The sequence below is a fragment of the Sorex fumeus genome, unplaced genomic scaffold, assembly GCF_029834395.1.
Source record: "Sorex fumeus unplaced genomic scaffold, SorFum_2.1 ptg000030l, whole genome shotgun sequence".
NCBI classification, from domain to species: domain Eukaryota; kingdom Metazoa; phylum Chordata; class Mammalia; order Eulipotyphla; family Soricidae; genus Sorex; species Sorex fumeus.
Window position 1 is genome coordinate 4,834,723 of NW_026606087.1, and position 16,060 is coordinate 4,850,782.

The following is a 16,060-nucleotide window of genomic DNA, read 5'->3' on the forward strand; positions in this document are numbered from 1 at the left end:
AGAGTCCCCAGCTGACATGACTATCCACAGAAGAGCTTGAGCGTTCTGAGACAGTGTGGGAGCAAGGTGGTGGTATGTGAGTCCTGAACAAGAGGCAAGGACACACCCTGGAAAAAAGTAGTTCACTGTCAACACAGGTTCTTACAGAACACATGTCAACTATAGTACGTGCACAATTCACACAGGTCTGTGACACAGACGGGACAATTAGTGACAGGATCACATGGTGGGAGGGGGAGCCAGAAAAGGCGTGAGAAAGTCGAGTCCCGATTTCAGACAGGAACTGTCTAAAGTTGATGGCTGCTGCTACCTGGGCATGTGACTGAGGAAGAGGGAAATCAGAGATGAAGATATGGCTGGCAGGGCTGTAGGCAGCTGTCTCAAAGGGATATGACTGGGATGTGGGGGAATTGGGGTTCCCCACTGTGCTTCAATGGCTTTACACAAAGCCAGTGTACTAATTTCTTAACTGAAAAATCAAAAATGATATAAAAACACCATGGAGGCTTTGATTTTTGAAAGGCAAGCATTATAAAGGAAAAGAATATCAAGAGTCATACATTTTTTTTTCTTTTTTGGACCATATCCAGCTGTGCTTAAAGCTCTGCACTCAAGCATCACTCCTGCCTGGCAGGGCCTCAGAGAGCATATGAGGAGCTGTGGGTCAGACATGGGTCAGTCCCTTGAAAGCCAAGTGCCCTGTGCATTGTACTATCCTTCCGGCCCCTTGTCGTAGTCTATGTTATTTATTATGGTTGTTGGCCACAAGTTCCCAGGATCCTAAAGGCCAGAACAGAGTCTTCTCAGCTTCCACTCCATAGGGGACTGGGTATCAGGGAGTGCCTAAGGGTCTCAGAGAGCCAAGGCTAAGCCGGCACGATCCTCAGTGTCCTGGGACCCGCAGCACCTAGAATCACCAGCTCCTTTCTGATGGAAGGACATGCCCCTTTGCTCTCTCTACTGTGAGAACCCTGACTGCAACAGTAAAGGGGACTACAGTCCTGAAAAGCTCTCCCATTCCTGAAGCTTCCATGCGAGGTCCCTTCCTGAACACATCCTGGCCCTCCCCCTTTGCCACACAGGAGAGGAGAGAAGGGACGAGCTCCTAATTCCATAGCTGATGGGTTTGCTTCTGACTCCTGGCGTTGGTGCCACATTCTAGCGGACTCATCTACACTGATGTCTCTCAACCTTTTTCCAACTGTGGCCTCGTTCTGACCTAGTGTCCTTCCTGCGTGGACCCGGACCTTCCACCACACACCATATCCCCAAATGGCCAGATGGCCCCCTAAGACCTTGTGAAGAGTTCCCTCTTTCGCATGGTTTCCACCTACGGGCCCCCTTTGAATATCCCGGGGCCTCCACATGCCCTGGTTGAGAAGTGCCGTTAATTCAAGAGCAGATCTTAACCCCTGCTAATGCAGGGGTAACAGGATTCACCCCAGAAAAATGTCACGAAAACCCAACGAGATAAGGCATGGAAAGGCATGGCTTTGGCCTGGCATGTATTATTTACATCCATGCTAGATTTACATCCCCCAAATAACATCATGAGTCTTTGCGTTAGACAGGATCATCTGAAATTCAGGCATGGTAATAGCAGAAGCGACAGGGAAATACAAAAGCAGAAAGCGGGGCTGGAAGTACAGTACAGAATTTGAGGCACTTGTCTTGCATATGGCAGATACTGGTTCAGTCCCTAGCATTCCACATGGTCCCCAAGCACTGTCAGGACGGATCCTTGAGCACAGAGCCAAGAGTAAGCCCCTAGCACAAATGGGTGCAACACCTCTTGCTCCCCAAAGTAGAAATCAGAAATTCAGAGAGGTGGGTCTGGAGAGAGACTAGAGGGGTTAAGGCAGTTGCCTGGCAGGCAGCTGACCAAAATCAAATCCCTGGCATCACATATGTTTCCCCCAGCCCTGGTAGTACCTGAGTAACACTGGGTATGGCCCAGAAAAAAGTAAAGAGAAGAAAAGAAGGAAGGAAGAAGAGAGAGAGAGAAAGAGAGAGAGAGACAGAGACAGAGACAGAGACAGAGAAAGGAAAGAAGGAAGGAAGGTAGGAAGGAAGAAAAGGAAAGTAAGGAAAGAAGATAGGAAGGAAGGTTAAGAGAGAAGAGTATCGGGGCTAAAGTGATAGCACAGCGGGTAGGGCATTTGCCTTGCATGCAGCCGACCCGGATTTGATTCCCAGCATCCCATATGGTCCCCCGAGCACCTCCAGGAGTAATTCCTGAATGCTAATGCATGAGCCAGGAGTAACCCCTGTTCATCACCGGGTGTGACCCAAAAAGAAAAAAAAAGAAGGAAAAAATAAAAAAGAAACCACACTGCATTCCAGAGCCCTCGGATGAATCCTTGCTTGGCTTTTACTAGGTAGAGAAGCCACCTTCCTGGCATTGCACTACACTGTCTCACCTGCAGATGGCAGTCTCCGCCTAAGCTTGTCCCCCCACGAGCCAAGTATGTGAAGAACGCAGTAAAACCTTTGAAAAATGACCGCTGTCAAATAATACCAGGAGAAAAATTATAATCCACTTAGGAATTTAAAGAAACCAAGACAAATAACTCATGTCAAGGGATGCTAATGTTCAAGTTGGAACAGAACAAGGGCAGATCACTTACATTTGCTTCCGCTCAAGGGCTGTGTCTACCACAACTCTTTGTCCAGACACCCGCAGGGCACTCCTGCAACCTGGGCCGCCTCAGGGCCTGGCAGGGACTGCAAATAGCTGCAGAGCCCAGAGCGGAGAGTGTGGTGCAGAGGCGGGACTGGGTGGAGCTGGTGGGCAGGGGGGTGCTGGCATGGGCTCCCTCACCCGGCCTGTGTGAGAGGGGCGTGTGTGAGACATGAGCTTCCCTAGCCCCATTTTGGCTCCTTGGCCCCAGATGCTGTTTCTTCCCTTCCAGGCTGCTCTTCCCAGAGAGAAGCATGACAAGAAAGGAGGATGGAGTCAGTACTGCCTTCCTGGATCTCACAGTGCAGGGTAGTGCCCTCCCTCTGCCTCCCGCTTACCACTGGGTCTGTGCTGTGCATGTCCCCTCCCTCCATGGAAGTCCAGCTGGAAGCCCCTACCCCTGCTAAGTGCAGGGAGGCCAGTGGGTGGGGGCTGATCTGCCAAGGAAAGCAGATGGGGCCAGGCTGGGGCCTCTGTGAACTGGCTATAAAACGCAGATTTCCAGATGCTTTCAATTGCCTCCCTCCCCGCTGGGAAGGAAGGGAGAGGGAGAGTGCTCTGAGCAGCTCAGACACAGCGAGGCCACCCAAGGCTGCCTCTTGAGGGTGCGGCTGGGTGTGGATGAGCAGGCAGGCCGGACACAGGAAGGGCTGCAAAAGCCACTCCCCAGGGAGCTGCCACCTCCTCTGACCACGCACAATCCACCTCCCCTGTCCTGCTGGGACCCCATGCCTGGGGAGACATCTGAGAACACCCAGGAGTCAGGGCAGAGCCAACTGTTGGTCTAGCCTGGACCTTCCTCTGAGAAGGTAGAGGCTGGATGCTGGCTCTGCCCCTTTGTGTGAGGGTTTGTTTGGGGGCCACACCCAGTGATGCTCATGGGTTACCTTGGCTCCGCACTCAGGAATCATCCCTGGTAGTGCTCAGGGGACCATACCGGATGCTGGGGACTGAACCCGGCTCGGCTACATGCAAAGCAAGTGCCCGAAGCCCCCCCTCCACCCTCCCACTCCCCACCCCCCCACACTCCCCACCCCAGGGTCTGGCCCTTTGCTCCAAGAACCCAAGGAGGCTGAGCTGACATCCAGGCCCTGCTATCAGGAGCTGGTTAGGATTCTTCTGAGCTTCAGCTTCCTTACTCCTGCAGGGGTGGCATGGGAGGACTTGTTCTCAGAGGTCCGAGTGAAGACCAGGACTGAGGGATTCTGGCCTTTCCTTGGGACTGTAGGCAGCTGGCCAGAGGTGGGTGGACGCAGCTTCCCTCTGTGGAGGTTAGCCGGTGAGTCCATCCCTGAGGGAGAGGAAGAGCCTCTTCTCTGGAGATGGAAGAGCAGGACTGCTCTAGAGACAAGAGTGTGAGGAGACGATGAGGCTCTGAGAGGCAGCGAGCATCTCTGCAGCCGCTAGCCTTGTGGAGGCTTCTCCAGAGAAGACGGAGAGGGGAGGGGAGGGTTTCTCAATCCTGGCCGGGACACAGGCAGGGATAGTGCTGGGAGCCTGGAATTTACACTGCAACCCTTATGCCCTTATTTCTCTGAAACCAGCAAACGTTTGGTCCCCAGCCCCCTCAGTGTCATCTATCCTTAGGGCTGCACTGATCACAGTTTCCAAACCCAAGTCAGGATCCGTAGTCTAACAGAGGCATTTGAACGCAACTGTAAGATTTTGCTTTGAAAGGGAACTACTGAATCACGCTTGGCTTCACATCTGAGTAACTGCCTTCCTGCAGAGCGGGGTTACCGGGGCCAGGAGATGGCTCAGCACTGGCTAAGGCACTTGTGAAAGTGATGCTGTGCGCTTGACCCAGCCCCACTGTGTCTCTGTACAAGCCCTGAGAAATTCTGTGATCCCCGATACCACCCGTGATTGTTCCGAATACTCCAACTAAGGGGTGAAATTCCCAATGAAATCAACAAAAAAGATGTGTGAGCACTGAGACAAGCCCAGCAGCACTCCAGTGAGGAAAGCGGGTGGGCTCTGGGGAGTACCACCCTCTGGTGCGGGAACACCAGGATCAAACACCAGGATGCCCCCCTCCTTCCTGCCCCTCACTCAACAGCAGCATCGCCAGCAGGGGGTGAGCTGCAGGCTCTCCCGGGATGAGCAGGAACTCCCTCTGGCTGGGAAGGGTGCTGGCACTGTCCTGGCAGCCAGGAGGTGCCACACTCTGACACTACCTGAGCCACTGAGACATGAAGGCGCTGGGGCACTCCAGGAGGTAAAACCCTTTGACTCCTGGCTGTGGACAACCCCCCCCCCCCCCCCGCCCCTGCCTGCCCCGAGCCTGGGCACACAGCAGAGATCGTTTCCTTAGGAGCCCACAGAGGGCAGGCATCCCTCCTTCTCCCCTCCAAAGCCTGGCACCCTGCCCTCCCCAGGGAGCATCCTCATCCCCTCGAGTACAGTGCTCGGTACATGACCACTTCCACCTAGAAACTGGCTGCTGCCATGGCCTCCTGGGATTCCTCCGAACACGGGCTCTGAATCTGACCAGGTCCAGAGTCAACCCTGCCCTCGGTACACTGGGCCGGGGGCTGCTGTGTCCAGAGAACTCTCATTGTCTCTCTTCCCCTCTCCCCCGAAAAAACTCATTTCAACAACACTCACTCTGAGGACAAGAAATGTCCCTTTCCCCTTCAGGGATTACTCAAATCCCATCACCAACCCGGCAGTTTCAAAAATGCAGGCATTTGGGGCTGGAGCAATAGCACAGTGGGTAGGGTGTTTGCCTTGCACGTGGCCGACCTGGGTTCGATTCCCAGCATCCCATATGGTCCCCTGAGCACTGCCAGGAGTAACCCCTGTGCATAGCCGGGTGTGACCCAAAAAGAAAAAAAAAATGCAGGCATTTCCATGACCTCTTGAGTCCTGAAGCTTTCATCTCTCCTCTCTATACTTCCCATTTGCTAGCCGGTGCCCTGTTCTAGTCCCTGTTCTAATCCCCTGTCCCCTCCCTCCGGCTTCTTTCCTCTCCTATGGCACCCGTCCTCTTCTGGAAAGACATGCCAGGTCACCTCTTCTCTCTCACAAAAGGGTGGGAAGACATGAAGTCATGTTGTAGCTGGACAAAACCCTCTTTTTTCAGTCTTACAACTGTCTCTAGTCCTAAGAAACTAGCAACACTAGCTAACTGCTTGGCTGGGATAGGAAGGGAGGTCATCCTTCATTTCTATGATCCTTCCAGGTCTTGGGACAGGAGAGATAGTACAGAGTGGAGAGGATGCTTGCCTTGCACAAGCCCAAATCAAGTTTGACGCCCGGCATCCCATAATGGTCCCGTGAGTCCTACTTGGACCCTTGAGTACAGAGCCAGGATTAAGCATTTAAGCAGTACCAGGTATGGCTCCAAAATGAAAACAAGCAAACAGAAATCCTTGGCGGTCTTTTGATCACGTACCTACCAGCTTCTAAGGCAAATCATGACAAAGATATTCTGGCTCCAACGTGCATTTCAATAGAGTCCAAAGGACCTGGGGAGTAGATCCTCTCCATCTGTCTAATCGGCTATGTCTGATCTCCTATCGAGAGATCAAAAAAAACCTTTTGTGGCACTCAGGTGTCCAGGGATGCTGCCAACTGTGAATTAAGTGATCCTTTGAGACCCACTACACAGACCTGAGCCAGCCCCTGGCCTCGAGGCTCACACAACTGATAAGAACTCAGACATCAGCCTTCTCCTTCCCTTAGAGCACTGAAACAGGATGCAAGATCTGCTCTACCGCCCGTGGCAACCTTCTCTACTTCTCTCACTCCTTGCCTGGAGCCCTGAGGAGAAAGGAAGGAAGAGCAGGCTGGAACGAGAGCCTGACCTGCCGACTTGATCCCAGGGGCGAAGGACCCTGCTCTGCCCAGCTGGGCTCCGGCAAATGTGGGCGGGGGGCAATGTCTAAGGAGGCAGCCTTGCCACATCTGAGTTGCTTCTTCACTGGTCAGCTGGCTAGGACATCAGGGTAGGCCCCCCGATAGGGCCATCTCCCAGTGAGGAGGGTCCCGATACTTGTTACTCCAGGTCTCCCTTACTCAGGGACTGGACATCAGAACAACAACTGAGTACAAATGCCTGGCACACGGCGAGCGTCTGCATGGCTATAACGGGGAAAGATCTTTTCCATAGGAGTTGGACTAGGTACAGTCAAGGAAATGATCTTCTGCCAGAAGCCTACGCTTCTTCAAAATCTGGAGAATAATCTCTTTGCTACTCCTTCTCTATCTCAAAAACCTTTCTCTGGCTGTACAGTTCCTACCTAAGGAAAACCCTCACATGTTCTCTTTCTGCCTCTGGTTCTGCTAGTTCTGCCTCCATGGCAGGCATTAAATGTGCAGTCAGGTGCTGGGAAACAGGTTGGGTTTACCAGCAGGGTGTGTGTGTGTGTGTGTGTGTGTGTGTGTGTGTATGTGTGTGTGTGTGTAGGGGCCTGCAGACGCCAGCCCAGGTTTAGGGTGAGAAATCTCACTAGGGCTTTGGCCAGGAAAACTACTCCCCAGGCAAAACAGGATCCAGTTCACAGCTTACAAGTCTTGTATCCACTGGTCTAAAGAAGCAGCTACCAAACTCCAAAAATTGGGTCCTGCATTTAGATTGGTATCTTCTAATAGCCCCCTCCCCCCCACCCCCCCCTCCCCCCGTGGAGGATATACTTAACACTGCAAGTCCTTTGATATACAAAATGGAAATCTTGTACAAAGTGTATTTCCAAGCACTACTAACCACTTCTAAAATGGTCTTTGTTTTTCAGTTTCTCCCTTCCTTTCTTCACCCTCTGCTGTTTTTCTCTTAGTTTCTACTGGAGCCAAAGGTAACAGAGGGACTGACTTGCTGGTTCTCCACCAACACAAACAACCACCAACTTGAGGAAGGGCTGGGTCCGGTTTTGATCTGCAGAGTCAGCAGGGGGCGCTCATCCCATATTTTATTCCTCCTTAAGCCTGTCCAGCTTTTGGTCTTCAGCTAATTGAGCTGATATGAATGAACCCGACCAGTCCAGTCACAATCTCAGGAAGTGGTCACAATATCAGGATGTGGAGTCAGAACTGACTCTGAGATTTATTTCCAATTTCACTTGGAAATAGTCTAACACATGCTGCATCACAGAATTTAAAAAAAAAAAAAAAAATATATATATATATACATATATATATAATGCATAGGTGGAAATCACCCCACGGCACGTTTACTGGTAGAGAAGGCTGAGTTATGAAGTTAGTGCTGGCCATGGTGACTCAGCGGTAAGCCAAGGAATGAATTTTCATACTTACTGGTTAACTAAGGGGGGTCAACTTGGCTAAGGACTAGGGAAACTACACTCTCCTGTTAGCTGTGGTTAATGCAGGTGTGTACTGGTGTTTTCTCTCCTCTGGGATGGTGTGGCAGAGGCAGGGTCAAAGCTGGCCACAGTCACTGAACTTTGTTCACTATAAGTTAGAAGTAAGACAGAAGTGCGACAGAAGACAGAAATCCCCCGCAGCCTTCTCAGGGGAAAGGACCAGAACTACCTGCCTCATCCGGTTGTGAAAAGGGTAAAAGACAGCACTAATGAAAAAAACAACACAGGAACCGACTCAGTAATTTTTTTTGGTCAATGTTATCACCCTATGACCTGAAATCATTACCAAAGAAGAGGGGGAAGGGTATATTTGTTTTTAAAGAAGAACAGAATGGTTTAGGGGCCAGGATTTGTCATTTGTTGGCCTCTCTAAGGAGTTCGTATTTAATTTTTGATGTTAAATTTTAAGTACTGAATATTACTTCTAATGTGCCAGTTGAATTTATTTAAGGTGGCTTTAAAGTTTCCTGTAGTTGGAGAAAAAAGTACAGTGAAATCAAAATATGGGAAGCCATCAAGAATTGAGGTGTGTGACTGATTTCTTGAGTTGGAGACTCTTAAACCTTCCCACTCTACATGTTTTCGGTGTGATGTTGATCATGAAGGGCCATCCCACCCTCACTGCAGCAGCACCATAGAATAGGGTGCAAAAACAAAGCATCTGTAACATGATCTGAGAGGCTGGTGCTTTGGACATTGCCATGATGTCTTAACAAACCTTGTTATTTCTCCCTCACTTCAAGTCCAAGCTGCTCAAGAGCTGCTTGACTTTCTCTAGCACAAGAACCGTCCTCCAGGCCTTTACACTCCTGCTAAAATCAAATTCATAGGACCCTGACACTCTGCCTTGGATGCATCAGGCTTGTTTGCATTTTACTGCAAAGCAAATGTTCATAATATGAATACTAAAAGCCACGTCAACTGAGGTTGATGCGAAGACTTAGGAAAAATAATTTCATCTTAGTGACAGCAATTTAAAACTATAATATAAGCCAGACACATGTTAGGATGCACTATCCAAATACCTATTTTGAGAGCAAGTAACTTTCAACTGGGAAGGACTACTATTTTATATGAGGCTTAATCATTATCAATGGACACGATGTGTAAATGTGTGTGTGTGTGTGTGTGTGAATGTAAGCGGTGTGTGGATCTAAGTGTGTGTATGTTGTGTGTGACTGCAGTATGTGTATGTGTGTGAGTTGTGTAGAGCATTTGTGGTGGGTGAGGTGTGGGTGGTCCTTGTTTGTCTGCTCCACCAGAATGGAGGCTCCAAAGACCCAATTTTCTGTGCCGAATTAGGACTGACTTCAGTGCTGAATAAGGATATAGTTTTCTATGCTTTTGAATCCCTAACATCTGAAACGCTGGCTGGCATGTAATATGTGCTTTTAAAGTATTTGCTAAATGAATTCCAACTTCTCTCAGTCAGTCCCCAACACATGTCCCTAAAACATAATTATTTTTTTCAGAGGCCCAAGGGTGTTGTCTTATAACATAAACTCCATTATTTCAGGGCCTTTGAAGTCATGTGTGGGAGGTCAATCTATAGAGCCAAGCCTTTTCACTCATCAGGAAAAATGCAGTTGAACTATTCAGCCTAAGTCTGAATGCTTATGAAACCTACATCTCTGAACTCTTTTCCAAGGACCTGCTTGGAAGGTCAAGGGCCTGGCTTGACCCAACGATCTCCCGCTCTCGCTGCGTTCCACACTCGGCCATGTGCTTCCCTCTCATTCTTCCTCATCTCTCTCAATCCTCTACTCCCTCTCAGGATAGGGAGACCCCTTGCTCAAACCCGCCCTTGTCGCTGTGATCACAGCACTCAATAGTCTTCTTTCCTAGCAGTCTCCATGCCGGAATGACCTTTTGAGTAATGATGCTTCACATGTCCTGTCCCCAGTGTTCCCCTTGCGGGCTGATATGCTGACACGGGTTCAGACTGGACTGGCTGAGCAAAGCGGCTCCCTCTACACGGAACCTTTTATTAGCAGAGGCTCGGAAATGTGCATAGTAGAGGCTGGGGCAATCTAGTTGACTGAAAATGGCAAGCCCAGGCCTGAAGAGGGAACTCAGTGGGCCTGAGCACAGGCTTTGTATGTGGGAGGCCCAAGGTTTAATCTCCGACACTTCATGGTTCCCCAAATACTGAGTGAAATGCCTCCCGGAGCACTGCTGGGTATGCCTTCCTCAACCGCCTCCCCAAAAATGTTAGGCCCAATAAATACTCAAACACCAATAAAGGGGCTTCTGGACCCTAGAGGTCCATAGCTGGAGAGACCAGCCACCATAAAGGATAGCTGTATAGGATTTAGAGATGAAAGAAATTGGTGTGTGAGATCAACAGTTTGTAGACTTTTAACCAGGAAAACAATACCCATCTTGGGAGGAAGGAAGGAAGGAAGGAAGGAAGGAAGGAAGGAAGGAAGGAAGGGAGGGAGGGAGGGAGGGAGGGAGGAAGAAGGGAGGGAGGGATGGAGGGATGGAGGGAATGAAGGAGAGTGGGAGGGAGAAGGGCAGGGAAGGTAGAAGGAAGGAAAGAAGGAAGAAAGGAAGGCAAGGACAGACAGACTTGTTTGCAAAGGAGCTTGCTATGCTACTTGAACAATTCAACAGACCTTTAAGCATGACAGTCTGGAAAAACAAACACCCTGAAAAGGGGGTTGGAGCTCCTGTCCTCTGGTCATTGGCTGAACATCCCAAGTAAGTCACTGAATGAACCTCTGTTTCCTCCACATCTTCAGTTAGAAAGACAGCATCAACCTCAAGAACAGTTAAGGGGACAGGATGGAACAGGCAGGGGCAAAGCATGCTGGAAGAATAAGGAGTTTTGCAAATATGAGCTGGGCAAGCGGAGGTCTCATCAAATGTAGGCCTTAAACAATGGCAGATTAGAACCCTGCTGGGAATCTTGGTGCAGGCTCATTTCAAGGGCCTGAAGAGGTGCTCTGAGTCGGTCCCTACCCCCAGACCCCTGATGTAAACTTTTCAGCCACAGGGAGTCCGAGATCAGTAGAGTGACACAGAAAATAAGGGCAGGCTCAGATGAAGGTCCCAAAGTTGTTCAGTTTTTGCCACGTAGACACATGTGTGCAGGGGGCCAAGAAGACTCATAGCCCAGTGCCCAACACCTGCATATAGATGGAGAGGTGATGGGCCTGGTTGAGAAACAAGATGAGCAGTACTAGACGGTGCATGGCAGGGATAGAAAGGAAAGAAAGTCAAAGAGTTCAGATCTCGGTGTCACTGGTTAGGATGTCAGAATACATTGCCTTCCATCTCTAACTGTTCAAGTACCATTTTCTTTGTTCTCCTTGTGGAAATAAGATGTTATCTTCAGAAAGCACAGACTTAGAAAGGCAGGAGAAAATGTCGGCTAAATGCTTAGGTTTGGGTTTGAAAGACAGGAGTTGGCATCTATTATTCATCTGACTGTAAAGAGACTTTACCTTTGCACACCAGCCACGTGGCAAGCCTCATTAAATGTTGCCGGCTGTGGAGATCTCTCCAGGCCCCATACCAAGCCAATATCACCGGGACACCCCAGATGAAACAGCTGCAATCTCCCCGCCTACTCCAGATGGAATTCTGGTGACCAAAAGCTTCCACAAGCAAGGCCCAGGTATGCAGGTTCAGGACTAAATCTCCAGGCCGCATGGTGACAGAGGACCTGGGCTGTTCCTCCCTGGGTCCACCCCCCAGAAGACTGGCTGTCATGCCCACAATTTGCCTCCAGACGCCATCTTAATGCACCAATAGCCCTAACAATTGAATCCCAAAATGGATTAGTGCCATACAGAGATGTCTCTGGAACCCAACCATTTATAATCCAGGAATTTACATTTACAATCGCAGCCACATGAGCTCTCATGATATTCAAAATGAGCAATGGAAAATAAATTATCTAGCATCTGCCCCTGGCAGGTAGGCTTGAATGGTGGTGGGGAAATTTGAGCAAAACATAATGCCCCAAATTAGAGAGAGAGTATTGGGAAAATTGTCTGCCATAGAGGCAGGGTGAGGACCTAGATGTGGGGTGGGGTGGGGGGGGGGAGGGGAAGGAATACTTGGGACATAAGTGGTGGAAAATGTGCACTGGAGAAGGGATGGGTGTTCCATCATTGTATGGCTGAATTTCTACCATGAAAGCTTTGTAAATCTATCTCACGGTGATACAATAAAAATAAAAAAAGTAACGTGGATTTCGTGTCCAATTCAATCAGCTTAATCAATGACTGAACAAACAGCAGTACTCCTACATTAGCAATGTCCTCCCGTTGTTCATCGATTTGGTCAAGTAGCCACCAGTAACGTCTCCATTGTGAGACTTGTTACTGTTTTTGGCATACTGAATATGCCATGGGGAGCTTGCCAGGCTCTGCCATGCGGGCAGGATACTCTCGGTAGCTTGTCGGGCTCTCCGAGAGGGGTAGAGGATTTTCCACACGAGTATCTATTAATGTGCTTTCACCATCAGCACTCAAACTGGAGTCTGAGGTCCAGATCATCTGAAAACATTCGTTCAATGCGAAAGTAAGCGCCTTAGGACTAGGGAGACAGCTCAAAGGGCTGGAGCTCATGCTGTGCACGTAGGGGCTTTAGGCTCCACCCTGACACTTCCAGGAGCACTGTTAGGCGCGGCCCCATAAGAATTCTGAAAAAGTTCCTCATAGTTGCCAATAAAGGAACTTCTTGGGGGAGGGGGACCTACTAGCAGTGATTGGGGGCTTGGAGCCCACTCCCAGTCAATCTGGACAGGTCAAGGCAGGGCCCACAGAAGCCATATAGCTCTAGCTCTGTGCTGCCGGGGGCCTCCAGGACTACCTTCCAAAGAAAGAACTGGGGTCCTGTGCATGCAAGATGTGTACCCCAACCCCACTGCTATTTCTCCAGTCCCAGAAAAACTATTTCGTGGTGCTGGGGAATGAAGTCTTTGGTCTCCTGCATGGAGCACAATCTCTGTGGTGCGGCCACATCCCAACACTTTCAGTTCACTGCAGGACTGCCGGCTGGCATTCCCTGAAGCAGAGAGAGTGGGGAGGGGTATGAGAAAGGAAGCAGGTCTTGGGACTGGGTCAGACACACCTCCCGGCCACACTCACCGAGTCTGGGTCTCGCTGCTGTTCAAGGAAAGCCGAGAATTCCACCAGGCGAAGTTTGGTTGTGCCAATGGAGCGGCCCTGCCAGGCAGGGACGGAGGGAGCTGGGGCTGACGCAGGCTCAAACCCTGAAAGAGCAATCAAGGTCAAGCCGGTCCACTCACCTCCCCTTGGGCCTGGAGCCTGCCGGGGGAGAACGCTGCAGCCTCTCAGCGGGTGTCTGGCAGTGCTGGGTATGGCTGAGGGTTGGCTGAGGGTCATAGAGATGCAGCAGTCTTCAAGGTCCGGCCCAGAGGCTACTGTTACTGCTGCTGCCCACATCAACGCATTGGAAAACACTGGTCCCAGACAAAGGGGCCCACAGGGCAGACAAGCATTTTTTTCCCCTTCCGCAGTGCTGGGGATCAAACCCTGGGCCTCAGGGTCTCAGACATGCCACATGGCATCCTGGCTGCCCAGCTTTCCTATACCGCTGAGGGCAGGAGGGGGAGAGGAGGCCAGTGAGGGGTCTCTGGGAGGGAGTGCAGCTCTGCTGTGTTCTGCAGATGCCCCTCTAAAGAGACCAACTTCTACTGGCTGCCTACGTCAGTCCCTCTGTGGTCAGGAAGGCCCTGAACTGAGTTCCCGTGCCAGTGTGAGCCAATGGCCCCCGTGGGAGAGCTCAGGCTGCCTGTTTCTTTAGAATCCCACCAGCAAAGGTCTCAGAGGGCAACACCTCGAGGTTCTTCATGAGCTCCAGGTCAATGCTTGCCCTCAGGAAGGTGCAGTCACAGGGCCGGGAGTGAGTTCTCCAAGGAAGGGGAGTGGCAGCGAGGGACGAGGGGCTGCCGGTCAACTCACCTGGAATGGGGGCCGTGACTGCTGGCTGGATGGGGTAGGCCTGCTGCACAAAGGGCTTGACGCTGGGGACAGAGAGGGGACAGTTAGAAACCTTGCCTACACCAGCCAGTATTCCCAGGCTCTGTCTTGGCCTCTCTGAACTTCGGAACCAACCCACTGTCCTTCCTGCTCAACATCCGCTGCCTGTCCCAGGAGTTGGGTGCCCCTGCCCACTGAAAGGTGCCCACAGGATGCTGGGGGCCACACCCCCGCTGGACTCCTCTTTCTTCCCCCTGCAGAGACAAGACTCGCTTATGGGATGTGCTTCAGGCATCCCTTTCTCCAGACAAAGTTGCCCCCAAATCTTTTTTTGGGGGGGGGAGGGGAGAGTTAGACACCCAGCAATACTCAGGGCTTATTCAAGGCTCTGCATTCAGGAATTATCCCTGGCAGTGCTTGGGGGACCATATAGGATGCCAGAGATTGAACTGACATCAACCATGTATAAGGCAAGCATCCTGCCTGCTGTATAATCACTCCAGTCTCTGCTCCAAATCCTTTGAGCATCACTGGACAGAACTTCCTTTCTGCTTTGATTCCAGACTGGTCCTCTCTTTCAGCTGACCAAGTTCATTTCCCCGGTCTCCCTGCCCCTAGAAGCTTTTCTCTCCCACATGCCTTGACCGTAGTGAGTCTGATAAAATGGAACAGGCTCTGTCCCCTAAGCAGGCACTTCTTTTTGTTGTTCTTTGTTTGGGGGGCCACACTCTGTGGTATTGAGGATTTACTCCAAGCTCTGCTCAGGGATCATGCGTGGCATTCCTAGGGGCTCATACCAGATGCTGGGGATCAAACCTGGGTGGGATGTGTGGAAGGCAAGCGCCCTACTGGCTGTGCTATGGCTCTGGCTCCCTGAGCAGACACTTCTCCAGGGGATTCTGACTTGTAGGCTCCGAGGCCGCACAAGGCCGGGCCCTTTGGAGGGGAGAGCCTTCCGGCTTCCAGCTGAGTGAGCACTGGCCCTGAGGGGGAAGTGAGCTGGCAATGCCCCTCCAGGTTTTGGGCTCTCTTGCCTGCCGGAAGTCTTGGTGAGGTAGGGGTCTCGGGATATGTTTCCTTTCTAGCCCCACACCCCTAACATCTCATGCTGAGGTGAGTGGTAGGCCCTTCAGAGGACTTACTCTTGTGAGGATCCTGGCTGGCCTGTCTGGATCATTCCGGGCCAGAACTGTAAAACAAAAATGCGACAGGCTTCAGGATCCCAGCTCAGGATGGCTGTGCGGTGCCATTGTACCACCCCAGCCAGAGACAGTTGCCTCCAAACGCCCCCTGCCCTCCCGAAACATAGCTCTGTGGTCCCCCTGGCACAAGACTGTGGCAGGCACCCAAGGCCTAGCACACTGGTGTGGCCTCTCCTGCCTCTCTCTGAAAGCAGCGGAAGGCGAAGACCGAGGCACGGCTCTGCCACCTTGTCCTGGGCACCCGGCAGACATGCATGAGGCGGAGGGCTCACACACACCATCTCACTCACTGACGTCAGGCACACCTCCGTTTTCCTGTCTGTCATTCTGGAATGCCCCGTGTCCCATGCTGCCCCACGCCCTTGGCATGGCATCTAGGCTCCAGGCAGAGAGCGGTCAGATCTCAGAAAGAGAGGCCTGAGGCCCTGAGAAGCCGCAATATCTAGGGGCGTCCCTAAGGCTTTTTTTTTTTTTGAAGGAAACACAATCTTCTGGTCCTGGGTTTGAGTCCTGGTGTCACTGGGCATGCTCCGTATGTGGGGGGGGGGGGAACCCTAAGAGCATTTAAGGTGCTGGGAGAGTGGCAGAAGAGGGGAGATACTTCTCAGTCCTTGGCAGATGCAAAGTGAAGATGGTAATGGAAGACTGTGCCAGGAAGGGGCTAGTGGCCTTGAGAACAGAGGCTCTGAGAGCCCAGGGCCAAGGAAAACAGCTGTGGCAGAGGAGAGGCCAGATGGATAAGGTCCTTGCTTTCCTTCCTTCCCTGGCTTCTGGGGCTCAGGGCCCCCCCTTCCTCCACCCCTTCCCTCTCCCCTCCCCCCTGACTCCTGCCCCTTCTTTCCCTCCCTTTCTTCCTTCGCCCCCCAGAATCAGCTCATCCCCAAGTGCCTTCCCCCC

The 16,060-nt window shown here is 51.4% G+C and overlaps 1 protein-coding gene across 4 annotated transcripts in view; it reads right to left on the reverse strand.

Moving 5' to 3' along the window:
• The window catches only part of TEAD1 (TEA domain transcription factor 1), a 282,584-nt gene that overhangs the window by 37,539 nt on the left and 228,985 nt on the right, over positions 1 to 16,060 (reverse strand). For all 4 annotated transcript variants that reach the window (XM_056115974.1, XM_056115973.1, XM_056115976.1 and 1 more), the window contains 3 exons: positions 15,104 to 15,150; positions 13,944 to 14,005; positions 13,107 to 13,231 (listed from right to left, as the gene is read on the reverse strand). In XM_056115974.1, the coding sequence (XP_055971949.1) occupies positions 13,107 to 13,231; positions 13,944 to 14,005; positions 15,104 to 15,150 (234 nt within the window). The remainder of the gene's footprint in view (positions 1 to 13,106; positions 13,232 to 13,943; positions 14,006 to 15,103; positions 15,151 to 16,060) is intronic.